A 22,236-nucleotide genomic window follows, 5' to 3' on the forward strand; every position below is an offset into this window, starting at 1 on the left:
AGGAAGCAGCTGCCCGGCACCAGCTCTCCACCATTTTTCTACCTTTGCGCATGGAAATCTCCAAAAAGGGATCCAAGAAGCGGCGAGTTGAATTGGGGGTCATCGGCCTGGAAGAAGCCGGGAATCGGAGCCCAAGACTTCTTCTAAGGAGGCCCCAGGTCCCTGCGCCCCACTGACCTGGCAGGGAGCCTCGGGCATTCCTGCTGCTTCAGGTCGGATGGCCAGGAACGCAGGTTGTTGGCGGGCTGGTTTTGCCTGGTGGCCTGAGCGCCCGCATTAGCGGCCACAGTGGTCGGGGCACAACCTTCTTGCTGGTCCCATTTTCGGGCTCTTTGGGGTCTACTGTTGCTTCCCAGAGAGGTTTGGCCTCTGAATGATCCTCTCAAATTAATGTCAGCAGGTTTCCTGGTGTGTCCACATCTGTTCCAAACAACCTGTTGCGCTGGCATTGCGTTGGAAAGGCACTGGCACTTTACTTGAGGGAAGCAGGTTGTGTTGCTTGTCCGGGCTTCCAGGACAGGATTTAAGGTTCTCTCTTAATGAGAGGCACCCCTCTCCTCCTCCAGTGATACCTGGCGTGCTTCATTCACCCTGTCCTTGTCCCAACAATTCAAGGCACCTGGGCACCCTTGTACCTTGCCTCCTCTAGGGTCTCCTCATGTAATTCTTTGTATGTTAGGTAGCAAGATTAGACAAAGATCCGGATTAGAGGGATACCACAACTAATTCACCCTTTCACTCCCCCAGCTCGCTTCCCTCAACCCTCTGCAACCAGATAGAAACCTTTGGTGTATAAGCTCTGAGAAAAGAAAGCTAGCTCTTTATGAGCTCCTGTCCTAGAAAGACCGACGCTTGGGGGGAATTCTCTCTCCCAAAGATTTTTAAAAATGGTGTCTATTTTGCAGCTTCCCTCCAGTCACTGTCCAGGCTTCCATTTCATGGTCATCTCGCCAAGAGCTAGTCATCTACAGCTGGAATATGAGAAAAAGCTTTTGAAAACTGACTGGGTTGATAAATTTGCCTAGGAGAGGTTTCTAGGAGTTTATTATGAAATCCAGTTGAACGAGCTTTGACATTAAAAAAAAAAACTGGGCATGCTTGCACTGGATGAATTCAGAAAAAATTCATGTCCCACTAACTGATCTGAAACAAGAATAGAAAATTTTAAAATGAGCCACTTCCAAATGAAGGGCGCTTGGCTGCAACCTCACAAAGACCACAAGTGCATACAATTAAATATTAGGGCTCAGCAATGAGCATTTGTGGCAATAGCAAATGTGTGACTCCTCGCAGCAATTACTTGCAAGTTTTTCCGTACTTTTGAGAACATACTTGACGCCTCATTTCTTTGATGACTGCTCAATAGACACCCTGACACAGTAGTGGAGCTGCCCCTGCCCCAGCTCCCCTCTAGCTCACAGGGCTTTCATCCAGGGCTTGAATTGTGTTGTCAAAGTTTAGTAGACAGAGGAGGGGGCATGAGAACGGGAGGGTGTCTTGAAAAGTTCTGGAAATCGGTATATTTTGCAGGTGTAGAATGTGCCTAATAGCCATGGCTTGTGCGTGCTCCCCGATGGTGAAGGTCTGACAAGGACAGCTGGCTAGTTTTCAGTGTGAAAACACCCCCTCCGTGGACCAAACACAACGACACTGACCTTTCTGCAGGGGAACCAGAGATGTGCCTTTGACTGAATTAGCCACAAAGACGTCTTGCTATGACTTTTGTTCACCACGAAAGCAAAGAAATATTGTGTCTAATATGAAAAATACTGTTCACAGCTTTTCTGTGCCCCTAAAGAAGTATTACAGTGCTGATTTACTGGCCCCGTTCTCTAGAAATGGCTGGACACAAGGCGGGGTGGAGGGGTGGGATGTGGGAATGGGACAAGGAGGAGGAGTTGGTAAGTTAAATTGCCTGCTGCTGTTTCCAAGTTCTCTCTGTGCAGCAGCAAATTTATCAATCTTTTCACCTGACAATACTTTGAAATATATCATTGTCATCCCAAGTTGTTTGATAGATTAACTGTAGGAACACAGCCTTTTCCAAGGTCAAGTTGAAGATTCTTGTTTGCTGTTTAACTAAGTTGTTTAAAAACTCAGAACAATGCCTGCCTGTTAAATTTCCACTTGTTCTCATGGGATATTGGAAAGCAAAGTTTCCTGTTGACTGAGTGTGTGGACACGTCATCTTTTTGAGTTAAATTCAGCAAACGGGATTAGCAATGAGATCAACCCCTTGCAGACACAGAGGAAATTAAAGCCCTCTCTTATCCTTTCAATCTGTGTACTAATGTTTATGTGTGTCAGGGGCTGGTTACAGCCACACATATCACGTTCAGCTTTCTAATTTTACCCCAGTGGGAAGGTACAAATGTGCTCTTCTAAAGCAGGAAGGCACAGAAATTGTGGCCACTCCTGTGGGGTTTTGTTGATTGTTTAACAGAGCATAACCTGTTGCCTTAAAGCTTCAGTAAAAATAAAGCCAATTCAAAACCACCATGTTTGTGGACATCCTTATTTCTGTTTTTAACCCCACAATTGGCTTCACAATTTCCTCTATAACTGCAATGATTGATTTTTTTTTATTCAACTAACTTTTATTTACCTTGCAATAATGTTCTGGACCAATGTGATAAATTACAGATATGCAAATTTCTTTGAATGGTGTTGTAAGTGTGTCTAGCTGGAGCTGAATGACTCCTTGCAAGTCAGTCTGTGCCGGCTCAGGACCCCAGGGAGCTGATCAAAGCACCCATTCTCTTTCATCCCCAGTATTCTCCTCCAAACTATTTCGATACAATATGTTTCCATGATGCACTTAATGTGCTAGGGACATAGAACTCATTACAACCTAGCTAGTTCTGCCGACCTCTTTGTTCCCCTGCAGAAAGTCAAAGAAAAAAGGAAAAAACCCTGCCAGTTGCCAGCTTTCTGAAATGCTAAAGCATGCGTCATTTTTCACCAGGTCTGGTCTTGATATCCTCAAAAGACAAACTATGAAACCGGCCTCAGCCCTTTCTGGCATTAATTACACTGCTGTCCAGCCGATCTGTTTTTCCTATTATATGCATTTCTCAGCAGGGATTTTTTTTTTTTTTTTTGCAAGACTAATGCAGCTGCAAGTGAAACTATGAATGCATTTTTATCACTATGGAAAAAAATGAGTGAAAGGACTTCGAAGCATACAGCAAAAACTTTTGAAAGCATTCTGGTGGGTAATAGATTTAGGGCAGGCTGGGGGTTGGGGGGATGCAAGGTCTCTAAATCCAAACTTGACTGAGAGTCTCTGAAGTTTCCAATGCGCTCAGTGTCTGTTGGTGACACATATTGTGCCATTTGAAATTTCCCTTTACTACCCAGATAAATCTTAAAGGTTAAAGAGTCCCAGCAAAATTTTGAAATGGAAAGTCTTATTACATTCAACCAGGAGGCTCTTCCATGGAATTTTGGTCCAGGATAATGACACAAAGAATATAAATTTTATGTGATTTCCTTCGTTTCTTGTAGGGTTGATTGGTTGGTGGAAATGGCTGGCAGCCAGTTCTGGGAAAGATTCCAGACCTGACTCCGATTAACCCTCTCTGGTGAAACTCTGCTGGAAACCAACTCACCAGCAATTGCCATTAATCTACTTACTAATTAAGCCAATTCATTTCTAAAGGAGAAAAATTCCTTTCTTTAGCCAAACTGATGGGAGGAAATTTGAAAGAAGCGCCAAACTGTGTAACTGTAATTCAGCCAAGGACTGCTAAAACAAGGTGTTGATATATAGCAGCAGATTTAAAACAAGTTTCTAGGGCAACACTCCTTTGGAGGCGGTGGCATATAGTGCATAGTAGATGAAGCTCGAATAATGCTTCCCGGCGCCATGCCATCCCGTGTACTAGCCTTCAAAGTAACAGGTTTCTCTCCAATTAAATCTTGTGCCTTTTACGCACAAATAAATCGCCTCTCCAGCTTTCTTTTGGACCAGTCTATGCCAGCTTTATGTGACAGCTACTTCAAATATATAGCTTGCCACTTAGTTAATAGCCTTAGAATTTTGTTAACCAGATTCTAGGATCAGGTACAGAGGCAGGGAGCCTTGATGTTCACAATCAAGAAAGGACAAAGTTGAACAGTAAGTGTGGGAGAAAAGCAGTCTGACTCATCTGGCATGCATGGTTCATGTTCAAGGGCTTTAGACCATGAGGCAGGGGGAAGCAAGTTGACTTAGCCTAAGAGGCTAAATATTGGGGGTTGGATAATGAGTTGAACAAATTTAGGGTCTCAGTTTTTATTTTACGGTTATTGAACCTCATTCTTTCTCACCTCTAGGCACTGGGGCCAGCCTCTGGATCCCAGTCAGGATATGGCAAGGTCCCATGGGCTCACCCTGGAGGGTTTCTGAATGGCTTAAGAAAGTACAAGTGTGCAAAGGCACTCGCGCACACGCACACGTCCAACGAATCTCCAGGCTGATTGGCCAGTTTAGAAACGTCTTGCAGATATTATCACTTGCCAGGCAGGATCAGGCAAATCTTAGGCCAGCCAGGATGAGAAACACCTGAGTCTCATCTGGGGAGATCAGGTTATGTGGATCTGCACTGCTCCTGGGAGTGAGCTGGGGCTTGAAGGCCTTCTTCAAACTCTTTCTGAGATGTAAATGACCTCACTAGAAACAAAGATAAACAGATGAGAACTTCCTTTTTGCACCAATTGCCCTCTATACCCCCCCCCCCCCGCACTTCACAACATTTAAAAATGACTCTTGCCAAGCTGGGGGCTTTTTTAAATCACCAGGAAAATAGGTGGTGGGAAGGTAGAACTGGAGGTCAGATCTTCCTGGGGCTTCAAACTAGATGGTGCCAGCCAAATTTTCCATTGTGACAGCTTTTCTGCAGCCCCAGGTTGTAGAGATGGCCTTCAGTGTTTGTGATCAAAGCCAGGTCTGCTGCAAAGGACTGGGAGCCACTAAGAGAACAGAGGGAGGGAGACATTTCTTCTATGGAGCTGAAGATTCAGCCCTGAAAGTTATCTAATGCAATTTAACGTTAGTGCTCCAATTCCTTTGAGTGAGAAGGAAAGTTAGGAATGGGGAGGAAGGAAAAGACAAGAAGGGCCACTGAGACAGAGCAACTGGAAGATACTGCTCCCTCCCCCAGGTTGCACTCAGCTCTGTAGGGAGGGATGTTTACCTGGTGTGTAAATTGAGAACCAAAAGCTGGGGGTCTGAGGCGGGGAAAGCCAGGACAGGAGAGGTGACATTTCAGCTTTGAAGGGGAACAAAGGCCTGGAACTAAACTCAGAGAAAGCCAGGAGCATGGAGAAGCTAACAAAAGACTTTGAGCCTGTGGCCACTGGTAGGTGTCAATGTGGACACATACAGACTGGGCATTAGGAGAGGGGAACACAGAGCCAGGCTGTCACTCAAGGCTTAACAGGAACGAAGATAAAAACGTGACAGCCTCCACTTTCAATAGTGGTGAGACGCAAAGTGGAGTGCTCCAGAGTCTGTGTGGGTGAAGTCTTGGGAAACGGGGCCTCCCCCTCCTCCCCGCTAGGGAACTAGCAAGGACCAGAGCTGGAAGGGCCTTTTACAAGATCACTTCTGTTTCAAAGATTTCTTCAAAGTATTTTCACACTGTAAGATGCAAAGATGCAACCCTAGATCTGTGAGGAGAATATATTTGGAACCAGGTTTGCATCCAGAAGCCTCAGGTGGCTGCAAGATGTTCATGAACTTGAACAGCCTACCTATCTTTTCCTTAGCATATTCTTCCACATACATTATCATCTATCCAACTACCTATAGGAGAGGACGAATCTACATGTCTACATCCATGGGTACCAGAGTTTTGAAAGTATCCACCTGACAAGGAAGACTTAACATGTTGATAGAATGGTGGGAATGTGGCAGAGCTCAATAAGCCAGAGATTCCAAACTCTCCATTAGAAACAAGCAGTCTAGGCATTTACCAACAATTGAATCTCTTTTACTTCCTGGGATAGATAATTAGGGATTTTGTAACATGCTCATTTGCAAAGATTATCACCCAGGGACTGGTAAATGGGCACAGTAAGAAGTCATGTTTACCCTAAGAACTCCAACACAGACACATTCCCCCTATAAATTCTAGTAGTAAGACAAAATGCAATTTTTAAAAAAACATAATATTTCAAAATTCTGATTGTCTTTAATCAATGCAGGTCTCTCAAATAATTTTAAAAAGGGGATGTAAAGATCCCTAAAAGACTAATGACATTTCACAGGTAATGCAATTTAGAAAGAGACACTTCCATGTTTTCTTTTCCAACAATGTGCATTTTTGTAAACTGCTATAAATTGCAATTCAAAAGCAGTGATCTCACCATCCCCAATCATTTTTTATACTGATCAAATGAATGCAGATACTCCCATTTGGGAGGGGCAACATGACATTTCACTTGGCAGTTCTAAACAGGTCACAGACCTTTCACAGACCCTAAGGCAGTGGGAGGGAGCTCTTTACTAAACCGTGTAACCAAATCAAACCAATGGTTACCCCTTTTCAAAACCATTGGAATGGTTTGCACAATGCTATTCACATAGCAGGGCAGAAACTGAAAGGATGGTCATCCAATGGAGATTTCTTTCCTTTTGTTTAAACCTGCAGAGCTCGAAAAGTAATACTTGAAGGCAGACAATTACATTTGCCATGATAAAAAAAAATCATATATGGTCCACATGCATTTTTGTTGGCACTGCATAGCATAGCTGTAACTGTCCATTTGTATGCATATATAAGCACATGTATGTCTATGTATGTCTATTTGTTGGAAATGTTTCTTTGTTTGAAATCATAGGCACAAAGACACAACATGGCTGCCCTGGAGATGACCTATTGCTTTCAAGTTGCTTGAACACATCAGAATTTCTATTGTTAAGGTTGATTAATTGAAACTGATAAGTTACCATGGATAAAGATGGTTTCTCTGTTTAATGTGGTGGGCCTGATTTGTAAATACCTCATTCATGTAGCTTTGCAGGGCAGCATATGGGCAAGAGTCATTCAGTATCACAAACATACACAGTTTATTATGCTCGTATGGGCACGACCAAAAGGCCTTTCTGTTTTAATGACAAAATTTCAATGAGAAATTCTATTTAAAGAGCCACTAGGAACATGAAACGCAATTTTGTAATTTATTCTCAGAGTTTTTGTGGGTGATTTAAAAGATATATTTAAATACAACATACACAGACACAGATACACAGACACACAGACACACAGACACACACACACACACAGAGAGAGAGAGAGAGAGAGAGAGACACACACACAATGTCTTAGCATTAGTCATTAGAGATAAAGCATTAGTTGCCTTAAATGTGAGAAAACACATAAGTAGAGAAAATGTTAGCATCTTATGGTACCTAACCTACACAGGGTTGTTAAAGTTACTGAGAAGGTGCCCCCAGTGAGAGTTCTTGCTGCCTAGTTACCAGTAAGAAGGGGAATGGTTTGGTGAATGATAAGTCCATCCAGGAAACCTGTTTTTCTTACTGAAAAAAAAAAAAAAACCAGAAGGCATTTTAAAAATCATCCAGGGAGTGTAAGCTAACTTCTCCTTGTACTTGAAAACAATGTCTTTTTCATTATATAAAAATATGATTATTTACCAGTAAAGGTAAGGTTGCTCTTATTTTTGAACTATTGTAGATAAACTTTTTTTTGTCTTTTCATTTAGGTTGCTATTCAATAACCAGAAAAGAGTAATAGCTGAAATGATGAAAGCCATGCTAATGAACTAAAGAACTGATTATACCAGACCATCAAAGGGACAGTTACCATATTTAGCCTTTAACGTCTCATCAAATAAATTCTTTGGTCATTCATGTCCAAGCAGTTCAAGTTCACCCAACATTCCTCATTTACATTAGATGGGTCTTCACAGTTCAGTTCAGAGAGTAATAAACCACATTTGTCACAGTTGACCACCACTAGTATGTGTTTTATAAAGGGCTGGATGTCCATTGCAAAGCTAACGGGCACACCATCACTTGTAAAATCCCCTCCTGCGTTTTGAAGTGATAATCTGTATCTAATTTTTAAAGAAAAATTTACTTTTCTTTCAGTTTTTGGAGGCCGGTTTCTTTGCTGGATCTGAATAGAGATCGTGGGTGAGGCAGTGCTGAACAGCTCTAGTGTGTGTATAACAAAAACCCACCTCTTTGTAGAACATAACAAATTATGCAGTGTTCACAGATGCACTTCACATTGTACCTTTTGTGAGAAAATGAAGCCCCACTCTGTTCCCTACCCCCTCCTCAGGAGAAGCTGTGAATTGTCCTCATAACAGGGGACAAGACATTCCCTTAATATAGAAACTTTCTATGCATTCTTTCGAAAAGCTTTTCATTTGGATTTTTGGTCTATGTGATTTCACAAGTATGAATTCCAAGTCACAAGCAACTATTTCTATAAACAAATGGACAGCTTGAGGGCCTCAGGATTATACTGTAAACAGTTCCCACCTGATACCTTCCTTTCACTATTAAATATTAAGTGGAAATGCCATCATTACATAATTATATGCTTGAACTATGTATGAGCGACCACATGTGATGTTTCTTTTTTATTAAGATGCTAAAATATATTGTTAAAACTTTTGACTATTTTCTCCCACCCCCCACTGTATTTCAATTCTGGGTTGCTGTTATGAGGAAAAAGCTATTGCTAGGCAATCCTGGGTAACCAGAAAGCAACTTCTGTGGGAATGAGGCAGAACGCAGAGATCACTACCCTACTTCCTGGAACCTTTGCAAATCTGACTTCTACTGAATGTTCTAGTCTTGTTGACTGTCTTAGAATATGAATTTCAAGCCCTGGAAAATTCTCTGTATCCTCAGTGCCTAGCTAGCCTCAGGTTTGATTACAATAGATGTTCCTAAAGTCTGTGGGATGAATGGATGAACGAATGACAAGGAGAAAGTGAAAGCTAGAAGACAATGTGTCCCATAGAATCTACAGCATTTGCGGCTTTCTCCCACACTGGCCCTGGTTCTGGCCACATAATTTTATTTGACTGATAAGAGAGCAAAGGGTGGAGACAATAGAAATTTGAACAAATCATGTACATGAGATTTGCTCTTGAGAACAAGTCAATTTTGAAGAAGCCTGAAGTAGCCTAGTTGAAGATGGGAGACAAGAACCTGATTGCCTGTGTCAGGCTGCTCATGGTCAACAGAATACTAAAGAGCCCAGCAACCATGAAGAAGACTAGCCACTGAGGTTAAGACATCTACAAAAGCCCAGAAGCCTAGCATTGCCTGAAGCAGCAGAAAACTGCAAGCAGTTCACTAGGACCCAGCTGGAGAGCTCACAGTCTTCCAGGAACTTGGTAGAATGGCCAGGTAAGCTTACAACATTCAATGCCTTTCTAGTTCAATGTCTTAAGTCATTCTCATTCCTCCTAAAAACCAATACAGGCAAGGTCTTCATACTAATAACTTTACTTTTGTGCTTACGGTTTTTTTCTGTGTTTGTCACTTTTCTGTTGTGATAAAAGTCTGACTAGGACACCCCAAAGAAGAGTTTGCTTTGTCTCATGAGTGCAGAGAATCTGAGTCCATCACAGTGGGAAAGGATTAGTGGCTGGAGCAGGAAGCATTGTTATGCACACACAGGAAGGTGGGGGAGGGGGTGAAGCCTCAATGCCCACCCCTGACACGTTTTCTCCAGTAGGACTTCACCTTCCAAAGGTTCTAAAACCTCCCCAAACTGCCACCAAATGTGGTATCAAGTACCCAAATACTTGAGCCTGTGACACTTGTCATTCAAATCACCACATTTCCCAAGCTGGTTGACCTAACAGAAATACATTCTTTCTTAGTTCTCTAGGCTATACGCCTAAATTTCAAGCATCTGAAGTCAGAAAGCCATGCTTCCTTTGAGACTGGTGCATGCCTCTCCACAGCTCCTGGTGATGGCCATCAATCTTGGCATTTATCCACTAGCAAGTGAATCATTTCAGCCTCTCTCTCTTGATTTCTTTTCTCTTCTTTCTCCCTGTCCTCTCCTTTCTCCCCATCTCTACTATCTCTTTCCTCCTCTCTCTTCTTTTACTCCCCCCCCCACCCCCCAACCCCCCACCAACTCCAATTTGTCACCATTCAGTGCTTTCCCTGGGAGTGTTAAGAGTTTTTTTTTTGTTTTTTGTTTTTTGGTTTTTTTTTGGTGTTTTTCTCTATTGACACCAGATGCATTGAGTTGGTATAACCAGAGCGTTTAGGATAAAAGCCCGAGTCTGGAAGTTCCAACAAGCTATCAGTTGTTTCTTATAAACCAATTAAAGAGACAAGCAATTGGGAAAAGCCGAGGAAAGAGATTTACTTAATGTGGTCACATGGAAAGAACAGGTAAAGGGGTTCATTGACCCCAGGTTCATCTTCAGGGTAAAGACAAGAGCTTTATGCTTAAACAGAAAGTCTTGTGCCAAGGGCTCAGAAGAACACGTGATTAAGCTGTCTTGATAAAAGTGTTGCCTCTCTGGATGTTGTCTTGGTTCTGGTACTTTTGGGATATCCAAAGAGGTCGTTCTTGCTTGAATAGCTAAGGTAGCGGTCCTGAGATGATTACTTCTGCTCCAAGATGCAGCCTCAGCCTCACCGAAAATGGTCCTCTCTGTTCCAGGAGTCCGTGTTGTCTCTAGAATCCGAGGTGACTGAAGAAGAAAAGTTAAGGGCAGTGACTTAACTCTGTGCCTTCAGCTAAAGTGAAACAGACAGACACAAAATAAAGGAAGATATATATCGTGCTTTCAATCTGCCTTTAGTTACCTATGGGCCCAAAAGACAGTCAGTGACTTGGAAAAAGGTGAAGTGTACCCATTTCACTGCTAACCCCCTAATAACTTCATCTTGATTTGTTTATATCTTCAAAGACCCTATCATAGCAAAGAAGATACGATTCACAAGAAACAGATTTGGAGTTTCATTGGTTTTGTTTTGCTTTGTATTCGTAGAAGGGTAGGCTGGGCATAATAACTACACACATGCTTTTCCTGAAAGAGCAACCATGTTTCAGACAGAACAGGTATAAACATTTTTTTAAAGATGCAACAGACTTAATGTGAGTTAGTGTGTGTGTGCATGTGTGTCTGTTTGTGTGTTTGTGTGTGTGTGTGTCTGCTTGTCTGTGTTTGTGCATGTATATAGATGTGTCTGTCTTATATTTGTGTGTGTTTGCGTTTCCATGTCCGTGTCTGCATATGTGTTTGTGTGTATATGCATGTCTCTCTGTGCGTATTGTGTATGTGTGTCTGTATATTTGTGTGTCTCAGTGTGTGTCTGCATGTGTTTTTCTGTGTGCATGTGTGTCTGTGTCTGGCTGTGTTTGCATGCATGTCTTCATGTTTGTCTCTGTGTATATATGTCTGTCTCTCTGAGAGTATTGTGTGTGTAAGTGTGTGTGTTTGTGCTTGTATGTCTCTCTGTCTGTATGTGTGTCTGTATGTGTGTTGTCTCTTTGTATGATGTGTCTACCTGTCTGTGTGTCTGTCTTTGATTGTGTATGTGTATGCACGTGTGTCTCTGTGTGTCTGCATGTCTGTATGTCTGTATGCTTATGTGTATAACTCTGTGTGTGTCTGGGTATGTGTGTGCTGAGTACTGAACCTGAGAAATAAATATATGTAAGGCGAATGATCTTATACTAGGCTGTGTTTCTAGCTTGGAAGTACTCTTTTAAAAAGTACTTTTAAAAACAGTACTTGAGGAATAATTTTGATGCAGAAGATAAATAATAATTATGACTAGTGATGTTTTAGGCTAGATTGTATACATTAAGTTTAAATCAAATAAAGTTTCCTTTGTAGAATTTGAAAAAAACTGAGTTGAATATATAGAATTATTTTGGGGGTGAAGGAAGAAGTGCAATGTTGTAGTGAATTCATTACTTAATATTCCACATGGACATGATAGTAAAATTTAAAAATAAAATTAAAAAGAGATACTGCATAAAATAAGTTTAACTTTTTTGTAGTAAAAAAGCATGTTAGGTAATTAGTCTGCTGTGGTCTGAATCCTGTCTCCTCTAAAGATGTTGAAGTCCAACCTCTTGTGTCAGTAAATTCCTTTTATTATACACAGTACCTGAGGAAATCAGCCTGTGAAGAAGAAAGGCTTGTTTTGAATATGGTTTCAGAGTTTCACTCCACCATCACTTGACCCTACTCTTTCAAGCTGTATCATGATAGAGAATGTCTCCTAGAGCAAAGCTTTTTGCCTTCTATTCAGAAGTAAATTTAAAATGCTGGATACCAGCATTCCACAACACCTTCTAAGTACATGTCCCTGGTAAACTACAACCTCCTGCTAAGTTTAGTTTCAATTCTTAGTTTGGCAACTCCTCAATAGCACTACAGGCTGAAGTAAAGGGCTTGACCACATGGGCTTTGGGAGACTTCCCAAATCTAAATTATAACACTCCAATACTTCTACGTGGTCTTATTGAGATAGAATAGTGCAGACCATCAAGTTAAAATGGGTTATTATGGAGAGAGAGGATGGATAGAGAGAAGATGGAAGGGAGAGGGAAAGAGAGAAATGAACATTTATATCTACAATCCAAATTTCTAAAATAAACACTGGTTTAGAATGCCAAAAAAGAAAACAATGAGGAAGTTGTCAAAACATAAATTCACTGCAGATAAATTCACAGTAATAAAAGTCTGAAAATGACTTAATATGTGTATTTATATTCAATGAAATAATTGATAATGCCCATTAAAAAGAAAAACATCATATCTAAAATACACAAACACACACCAAAAAAAACCAAAAACCAAAAAAAAAAAACAAAACAAAACAAAAAAAAAAAAACCAAAACCAAAACTGAAATCAAAACCAAAAAAACTAAGAAAGAGAAGCTACAACAACAGCAACAATGAATTAAAAATCAAGTATCTTGGAAAGTAAAGTGAGGGACTAAGCAGGGTTTAAATCAGCACAGCTGAAGAGAGAATTAGAGAACTGGAAAACAGTACAGAAGGAAGCACACATAGCCTATATCATGTGTAGCACACAACTACATCCATAATACAGAAGCATGAAAGTCACATGGATTCGGAGAGTGCAGAATAGAGTTGGGAGGTGTTTCAAGATAAAAGAATTTAGGGAATGTTGCATGTTGAAGAAGCAATATTTGAAAAGCTAACAGCTGAGAATTTTCTAGAAGTAAATAAATATATAAATTATCTCAACTATTTTCTCCATATTGACAGCAACTACTATAGAGCAGAATAGACTGTAGTGGTAATAAAGTATCAAGAATAAAAAGTAAACCATAAAAAAGTGAAGAAACCCCACAAATTTGACAAATTGCTACCCCACTTCCCAGAACTCTGCACAGTGGCTCAAGGGTGTTGATTTAATGGCAAAGTATGGAAGTAAAAGCAGCTGCCTGTGACAGTTAATATTGATGGCTAGCATGGCCAGATCTAGAATTGCATAGGCGAGAAGCCTCTGAGCACACCTGAGATAGATTATGGGGACTGGGTTGTGGTGTGAAGACCAACCTTCCCCATGATGACACCATTGCACTGGCTGGGGTCCTGGGCTGAGTGAGGTGGACAAGAACTGAACTCTGCTCCCACTCTTCTTCAGCTCCCTCAGAGCTCTGCTTCCATGTCTTCCCTGCTACGATGAACTGTGTATCCTCATTTACATGGGATACTTACAGAGTTCTTACAGAGGACTTATGTGCTAACGTATAAAGATCAAAGTCATCCACACATACTCATGAACGCATGAACATACAACAACATATACACATAAAAAAATAAACATACATGTTTGCACCGTGTCTGTTTTTCAAAAACTTTGAAAGCCTCAAGGTGACAAACTTGGACATCTCTGACTTAAAGACAATGAAGCCAGATGTCATTAGTTAAAGACAAAGTGATTCTGAGAAAATGCTTAGAAAAAGCCATATGCTAAAGAGGAAATGAAGATACCATAAAATACTTAGGTCCAAGTATTGAGTGTTGTATGTCAAAATGTACGGAATATAGCTAAAATATGTTTTAGAGCTACAAATACAGTTATTAAAATGTGGTAAAAATGCAATGAAAAATATACCAAGACAGGCATGGTATCTTGGCTCTATTATTATGTGGGAAATCTTAGCCAGGATAGTAAAAGAGAAATAGTCTGTCTATGGATGAGACAAGCCTTTCAAACTATGATTATTGGCTACACAAAAATGGCATTTTCAGACACACTATTATAATGATTATAGCTCAACTACTTTCTTGAACACAAAATCAAAATGCAGCAGGTATAGTGGCATATTCCTTTTATCCCAGCACTTGGGAGGCAGATGTAGGTGAAGCTTTGGGAGTTCAAGGCCAGTCTGATCTGTCTACACAGCAAGTTCTATAACAGCCAGGGCTTCACAGTGAGAGACCCTATCTCAGAAAAAAATATCAAAAAGAAAAGTAACAGCAATACATATTTAGTATATGTAATAAGAAACTATTTGTCTTAGTCAGGGTGTCTATTCCTGCACAAACATCATAACCAAGAAGCAAGTTGGGGAGGAAAGGGTTTATTCAGCTTACATTTCCACATTGCTGTTCATCATTGAAAGAAGTCAGGACTGGAACTCAAGCAGGTCTGAAAGCAGGAGCTGATGCAGAGGCCATGGAGAAATGTTCTTTACTGGCTTGCTTCCCCTGGCTTGCTCAGCTTTCTCTTTTATAGAACCAAGACTACCAGCCCAGAGATGGCACCACATACAAGGGAACCTCCCCCCTTGATCACTAATTGAGAAAATGCCTTACAGCTGGATCTCGTGGAGGCATTTTCCCAACTGAAGCTCCTTTTTCTGTGATAACTCCAGCCTGTGTCAAGTTGACACAAAACTAGCCAGTACAATTGACCCCTTGTCAACTTGACACACAAACACATCACTAGTAAGCCTCAACCCTTAGTTTCTTATTCATCCCCAAGATGTAAATAATTTTAAAAGTCCCACAGTCTTGTATATTAAAGTTCAATCCCTTTAAAATGTCCAGTATCTTTTAAAATTCAAAGCCTCTTAACTGTGGGCTCCACTAAAATATCTTCTTCCTTCAGGAGGGAAAATATCAGGGCACAGTCACAATCAAAAGCGAAAATCAATCTCCAACCATCCAATGTCTGGGATCCAACTCACAATCTTCTGGGCTCCTCCAAGAGCTTGGGTCACTTCTCCAGCCATGCCCTTTGTAGCACACACGTTGTCTTCTAGGCTACAGCTGCCTGTACTCCACTGCTGCTGCTGTTCTTGGTGGCCATCTCATCTGGCATCTCTAAAACGCTACTGTCTTCCACTGTAACTTGGCTTCAACAATAGCCTCTCAGGCTCTTTTCATGGTGCCAAGCCTCAACTCCTTTGCATGACCCCTTCAGTCCTGGGCCATCAATTGCAACTGAGGCTGCACCTTCACCAATGGCCTTCCGTGGCCTCTCACAGTATCGAGCCTCAGCTGCTCTGTGTGACCCCTTCATGCCTTCAAAACCAGTACCACCTGGGTAACTCTTGCACATTACTAAGTCCAGCCACAGTACAAGGTACAACCTTGGCTATCTCTGGAACACAGATTCTGTGCTCTCAGAAAACACTTCCCAGAAGATGTCATCTCAATGATGTTGGTCTCTTCTGAATCATTGCTAATTTCTTAGCTACAGCTAACCAGCATCAATAGTTCCAGTAATGCAAAGATTTTGCTTTAGTAGTTCTGGTATCTCGTTAATCACAGCTGATTCTTCAGTCCCAACTAACCAGAACCTCAGAATCTTCACAATCAAAATAGCAACAGCCCTGAAAAGAGTCTTTAATCTTTCCTCTGAAATTTCACAAGCCAGGCCTCCATCTTCTGCACTGTTCTCAACATTATCTTCCAAGCTCCTACACAACATCCCACAGAGTTCTTAACACTGGATAGATCTTCTAGCCCAAAGTTCCAAAGTCTTTCCACAGTCCTCACCCAAAACATGGTCAGGTTGTCATAGGAATACCCCACTTCTGGTACCAATTTATCTTAGTACACTATTCAACATATCAATAAAGAATACATTAATTACATATCCAAAAGTTCTCAGAAAAATTACAAAAGATGTGCAAGATCATCCTAAAAGATTACACAATATAATTACAGATGATAGAGAGGTTTTCAAATCAATCAAAATTATATCTACAGCCAGGAGGACTCAATGCTATAAAAATATGAACTCTTCCTAGGTTAGTCTTTAATAACAAGAGTAGGTATGTATGTATGTATGTATGTATGTATGTATGTATTGTTTGTTTGTTAGTTTGAGACAAGGTTTCTTTGTGTATCCCTGGCTGTCCTGGAGCTTGCTCTGTAGACCTAACTGACCTCAAACTCTTCTGAGATTCACCTGCCCCTGCCTCCTGAGTATTGGGCTTAAAGGTGTGCACCACCACCACCCGGCTCAAGAATATTTCTTTGCTTTTCTGTCTTCTTTTTAAAGAATTGTTTATTTATTTTATGTATATGAGTACACTGTAGCTGTCTTCAGATACACCAGAAGAGGGCATCAGATCCCATTACAGATTGTGAGCTACCATGTGGTTGCTGGGAATTGAACTCAGGACCTCTGGAAGAGCAGTCAGTGCTCTTAACCACCGAGCCATCTCTCCAGCTCCCTCAAGAATATTTCTTAATGGAGCCTGAAATGTCTGAGCCTAAACTTCACAATGTAAGGAACTAAGAATGGCTTAGGCAAATTTGCTGACAATGATGGAAAGACTTATTTTACTTGGTGTCAAGCCTTATTTTAAAAATAAAAGCTGTTTAAACTATAGTATCAGAGAAGAAAAATAAGACTCGATGCATAAAATGGATAGTTCAGCCCAGAAGCTACTCTATAGAATCCTCCCCCAAAAATTAGCCTCTAGAATCCTACCATGTAATTCCATAACAAGTAGTCCTAGTACTTTAAAAGGCTGAAATGTGAAAATCAAGTTGATAATATTTTTAGGCACTGTATGTGATAACTTTAGTAGAGTTCAGACAATAGGCTTTTTATTTTTTATTTTTTTAGAAAAAAAAACCTAAGAAAAAAAAGATTCTGTTTTTACTTATTCAATGCAGTGAGTCTTTTACATACCACACTGTGGAAAATATTGAGTATTTACAGCAGCTGGAGCATCGGCTCCAGTAGACTGCAAATCTTCTAAATTTCCACCAAAGGAGAATGAGTTTGTTGTATAGGTTGGTATAGTCACCACCCCAAATTCTTGGGGCAGCATTGTTTTGTATTTATTTAATGTTTTTTTGAATATATCATATACATCTCATCATGTACGTAATGAACTCTCTTGGGGATAGAACTGAAGTCTAAACACAATATTGGCTTGTGTTTCCGGCTGGTGGTGTGTGCTTGATTATTATTCTCAAGGTCCTGAATTTGACCCCAGCACTACAAAAGAATAAAAGAAATGCATTTATCCTCTCCTCTCCTCTCCTCTCCTCTCCTCTCCTCTCCTCTCCTCTCCTCTCCTCTCCTCTCCTCTCCTCTCCTCTTCTCTTCTCTTCTTTTCTTTTTTTTTTTCTTTTGAGACAGGTTTCCTCTGTGTAGCCCTGGCTGTCCTGGAACTCACTCTGTAGACCAGGCTGTCCTCGAACTCAGAAATCTGCCTGCCTCTGCTTCCCTAGTGCTGGAACTAAAGGCATGGGCTACCACTGCCTGGCTAGCACACACATTTCTACTTGTGATGTCATGGATTTGCTTTCAAAGTATTTCTAAATGAGATTTTGAAAGAAATCTGGGTCAATAACTTGTATGTTTGTAGAATAAACTCTACAACAGAAAATAAGCCCAAGGCATACACCAAAATACTATAATTAAATTTGGAAAGGTAACATTTTAAGAAAAAGTTAAAGGCATCACACTGTTGTTTAAACAATTTAAGCAAATACAATAAGTTTAATAGAAGCAGACTAAATTCCCCTTTCTAAAACATCATTTAAAAAAGTTTAGTTTTGTATGTATGGGTGTTTTGTGTGCATGTGAATCTGTGTACCTGTGTGCGCTGTGCCCATGGAAACTAGCAGAAGTTGGAGACTCTATAATTGGAGTTAGCAGCCTTGTGGATTCTAGGAGCAGAACCCACAGATCCTCCACTTGGGTTTTCAAAACATGGCTGATCCTCCTGTTCAGTTGCCTTTTTCTTTTGCACAGTCATGGGACTTGAACTAAGGACCTAACAAATGGGAGACAAGCTCTATACCCTGCAGGTGCCTCCCCACCCTCCCTTGTCATATGTTCAGTACCTTCTCTAATCTACAGACAGCTCTTCAGAAAGCCTTTGGATTTTGTCATGGCTTCTTTAATACAGCTGGTTCCTAGACCCTTTCCTACTGAAATACAGAATTTACAGCATTTGCAAGGATCAACTAAAAGACGGACTACTGATGGACCAGGTATCAGTTTCTTGTCTACTACTCTAAAGCTTATGTCGCAAGCAGGAACAATCTCTCGGAATATAAGTACGGAAACAGGAAAAAGTCTCCAGGAAAGAGATCAGCTCAAGAGGAAGATGACATATCATTTAATACTAAACCATCTCAATAATAGAGAATTGGTGACAGCAAAGGACCAACAATCGATGACAATGACATTAACGTTTACAGCCTCTTTATACTCCATACCTAGACAATCAGGTTAGCCCTGGCATTTAAATATAACTCATGGGTAATACCATCTAAATTTTGTTGTCTGAGGAAGGGTTTCAGTTGGTACACCTTCCTGGCTTGGGACTCACTTGGAAGCCAAAGCTGGACCTCAAACTCATAGTGATTCCTCTGTCTCGCTGCCCGTGCTGGGACTATAGGTGTGTGTTCATGTCTAGTCCCTATAGACATGTTAGTGTTTATAGCTACTAGTTAGACACGAAAAGGTACCCTGTATCAGCTTTACATGTAATTATATTTTAAAATACACATTTCAGTGTAAATCTGATCTTTAAAATTCTAATAATTATAATTATAATTGGTAGTCTAGAAATGATATATAAGCTAATGATATAAAATCCAATTTGTTGGATTTTAATTTTACAGATGCCTAAAGTTACTTATAAACTTTTAATTAACATTTAGTCTTTCCAAGTGATGGCCAAAAGACATTGAGGAAAATACTTTCACGCCCAAATTTTTAAAGGGTGAAAAAGATTCTACACATTTTTTATCAAATATATCATGGTCCTTCTACTATTCTCCAAAAGCTTTCAAGTGACCTATTGGGCATTTTTCTCCTAGAAATCCCAGAAAAATCAGCCACACAATGTAATCTGGGCTTCAGTTTGGGTTTCCCCTGGGTGCAGATACTGATGTTTGAGCCTTCTCTTCTTGACAAGGAGCTTAAACAGCCAGTGTTACTTTGAGGTTTTATCTGTGGGATTCGTGTCTTTTGGGCTCATTAAGAAGATTTCCAGAGATTACAAAGTCAATAACACCTAATTACTGGGTTGTGAGAAAGGCCTGCTTGAGTACATAGATCAGAGGTAGTGTGGAGCTCACAATGGGAGGCTCACATCCCACATCTCTTCACAGGCAAGTAGCAAACAAATTAATAATCTTACTTGTGCTCTGCTGGGATAATTACTACCATGTAAGAAACTGCTCTGAGATCTTCCAGATAGTGCTGTGCCTTGTTTTTATTCCCTTCAATTGGCCGTTTTTTGGGGGGTTTTCTTGTTTTTTTTTTCCCCCTCTTAAAACTGGCTATTGGAGGAATGAAAACCTATGGTTCTCTTTAGAACTCTCAGAACTTTGTAACGAAAAAGTCCCTTGCAGCCTGCTCAGGCAGGCCATCTCTGGTATAACATTGTTTTGATTATATGATATTTTTAAAATTCACTTTTCTCAAGGCATAGTATGTCCTAGCTCTAGCTTTCAGTTGTCATCATGCCTAATGGAAAACTAGTTATTAAAGAAACGGAGGTGAAGTTGTTTTAATTTATGCACCTGCTGCTCAAAGTCTAGTTGCTTTCACATGGTCAATTAAAATAGAGATCTGCCAGATTTCAGTTTAGCATGACATGAGAAATAGCTTGGGAAGAGAAGCAAGTAGAAGAATTAGCTCTGTAGGTCGTCCATAGATTATCTTATTTAATCCTTTTAACAAGTGTGCAGTAGGGTTGCCACCTCTTAGACAGCAGAGGCAAGCTGGAGAAAGCTGCCTGGGGATTAAGGAATAAACTGAGATTTGAGGCAAAGACTGACAGCCTCCAAAGTGCTTAACCTTCCTGGTGCATTACAATGATGCCATGTCTTGTTGACACAAAACTATGCTGGTTTCTACATGCTTTGGGGATCAGACAAAGCAGTTCAGAGGTGCCTGGCACAAAATTTTGGGGCACTCAGTTGAATCCCCAATTTCCCACTGTTGATATAACCATATGTAACTTATAGCTTATAGTTCATAACAAGGTTTGATACAGCTCTTGTTGTACTCACACAAGCTACCTGCTAAGTGGAGGGAATCAGTAGGGGAACCCATAACTCATAAGGTGCTAATGAGAATCAGAGTTAGATCTTAAAAAGAACTTGAATGTCAGCTCTTCCTACCACATATCGGCTGCATATACTTCCAAAGAGTATTGTTTGGGGTGAACGTGCAGCCTAGGAACTGATACCTTTGACGCAGCATAGAACCCTGTTACAGAGAGAGTTATTGTCTTCATGTCCACTGGGGCATTTTAAATATGAATATTGATATGGATATTTTGAACAACTAAACAAAATGCAAACCAGGGAGTTCAGAGTCCAATTTAAAAAGGGTCTGAAGGCATGAGTGGCTAAGAGCCCCTGCTCAGCAAGCACACCTGAGTGCAAACCCCAAGCACCAGGTAAAGACGATAGGCATGAGTGCATATGCCTGTAACCTCAGCACTAGTGGTAGAGATAGGTGGATCCCGAGAACTTACTGACCATAGTCAAAAAGACATGCCTCCAGTTCACCATAACACACAGTCATGTGTATGTGACACATACACACGCACAGTATATACATGGTCCCACTTATGAAATGTATACCAGATATGTTATTGTGCACACCTTCATAGTATTTAAAGTGATAAAATTTTGCTTATAACTCAGATGCAAGTTAACTATATAGCTAACTCTTCATTAGTATGTATTTATACACTAGTACTTAAAATACTATTAAAATATTATTTCCTAGGAGCCACAAATGTTAATAAAACCCACAGCTTGGAATGGCCTGCTTGGTGGTGACAATGGTGTCCTCTGATGGATGCTATCCACCCCCAAGCTACCACCTCTAAAAACTGCACTCTGCTAAGAGATTCATCCACTTCCAAAATTACTTAATCATTTATTCAGCTTTCTACCTTATGTTAAACGTGTTTGTTTTTACTCAAAAATAATGGAAAATTGATTTTTAATAAATGTCGGGTCATTTGGAGCTAATTAACCAGATACTGTGTTCTTCATGCTATTAATATTTTAAGCAGACCTTTGAGAAATAACATTTTGCCTCTGAAAAGTTAATTAAAAATTATGTAAGTGTGTGTGTGTAAAACCCAATACCTAGAGAGGCAAAGCAAAGTTCTTTACTGAGCTATTTCACCAGCCCTGGGAAGTCAACTGTGGATGCAAACTTTTCCCAACTGGATTGTTTGGTAATGTACTACTATGATTATAATTTTTTAATTCAAGTTTTAGGTCAGCAACAAACTCTAAATTTACCAATCCACATTTTTTTTTGTGTGTGTGGTAAGCCACAAGTACATTTAGATGATTTAGAAACGACTTACAATATAAGTTGGAATTTCCAATCTAGCAGATCTAAGTCATTATTTAAATACTGACATCTTTAAACATTGCTGTTTCCTAAGCAAGGAAGTCTAGTGTGAGCATGGCTGTAATCTAGTCAGCCTGGGGACATGTCCATCACTGTGTTTGCTCACAGATTCCGTTGTCCCTAGGAAGACAACCATTGACCAGAAATCAACAGTGCATGAAACCACAGGAAACATTCCCACTGCACAGATACCCAGGACAGAGATTCTTCACACTTTCTGCAGAGACTAGTATTTAAGCTCTTATCATAAAGACCCCCCTTGCACAGAGTTTCATTAACTAATCTACTTTTAAATGTTTCCAGATATGCCAAATGAATCACTCGGAGTTCAGGCAAGATCATTGCTTATAATAATAATTAACAATATTATATTTTAT

The 22,236-nt window shown here is 40.4% G+C and overlaps 1 protein-coding gene and 1 long non-coding RNA gene across 3 annotated transcripts in view; one reads left to right on the plus strand and one right to left on the minus strand.

Annotated features, from left to right (window-relative positions):
* The window catches only part of 1810010K12Rik, a 6,730-nt gene extending 4,233 nt beyond the window's left edge, over nt 1–2,497 (plus strand). Inside the window, exons 2-3 of one of the 2 annotated variants that reach the window (XR_003953769.1) lie at nt 1–212; nt 1,531–2,497. The exon at nt 1–212 is cut by the window's left edge and continues 498 nt beyond it. This is a non-coding gene — a long non-coding RNA (RIKEN cDNA 1810010K12 gene). The other variant, XR_003953768.1, reaches the window with a different exon arrangement.
* A 7,839-nt stretch (nt 2,498–10,336) lies between these two features.
* 4921504E06Rik (RIKEN cDNA 4921504E06 gene) overlaps nt 10,337–22,236 on the minus strand; it is a 91,074-nt gene continuing 79,174 nt past the window's right edge. The window contains exon 17 of the mRNA NM_027600.4: nt 10,337–10,686. Coding sequence (NP_081876.2) covers nt 10,628–10,686 — 59 coding nt within the window. The 3' untranslated portion in view covers nt 10,337–10,627. The remainder of the gene's footprint in view (nt 10,687–22,236) is intronic.

The sequence above is a fragment of the Mus musculus genome, chromosome 2, assembly GCF_000001635.26.
Source record: "Mus musculus strain C57BL/6J chromosome 2, GRCm38.p6 C57BL/6J".
Lineage (NCBI taxonomy): Eukaryota > Metazoa > Chordata > Mammalia > Rodentia > Muridae > Mus > Mus musculus.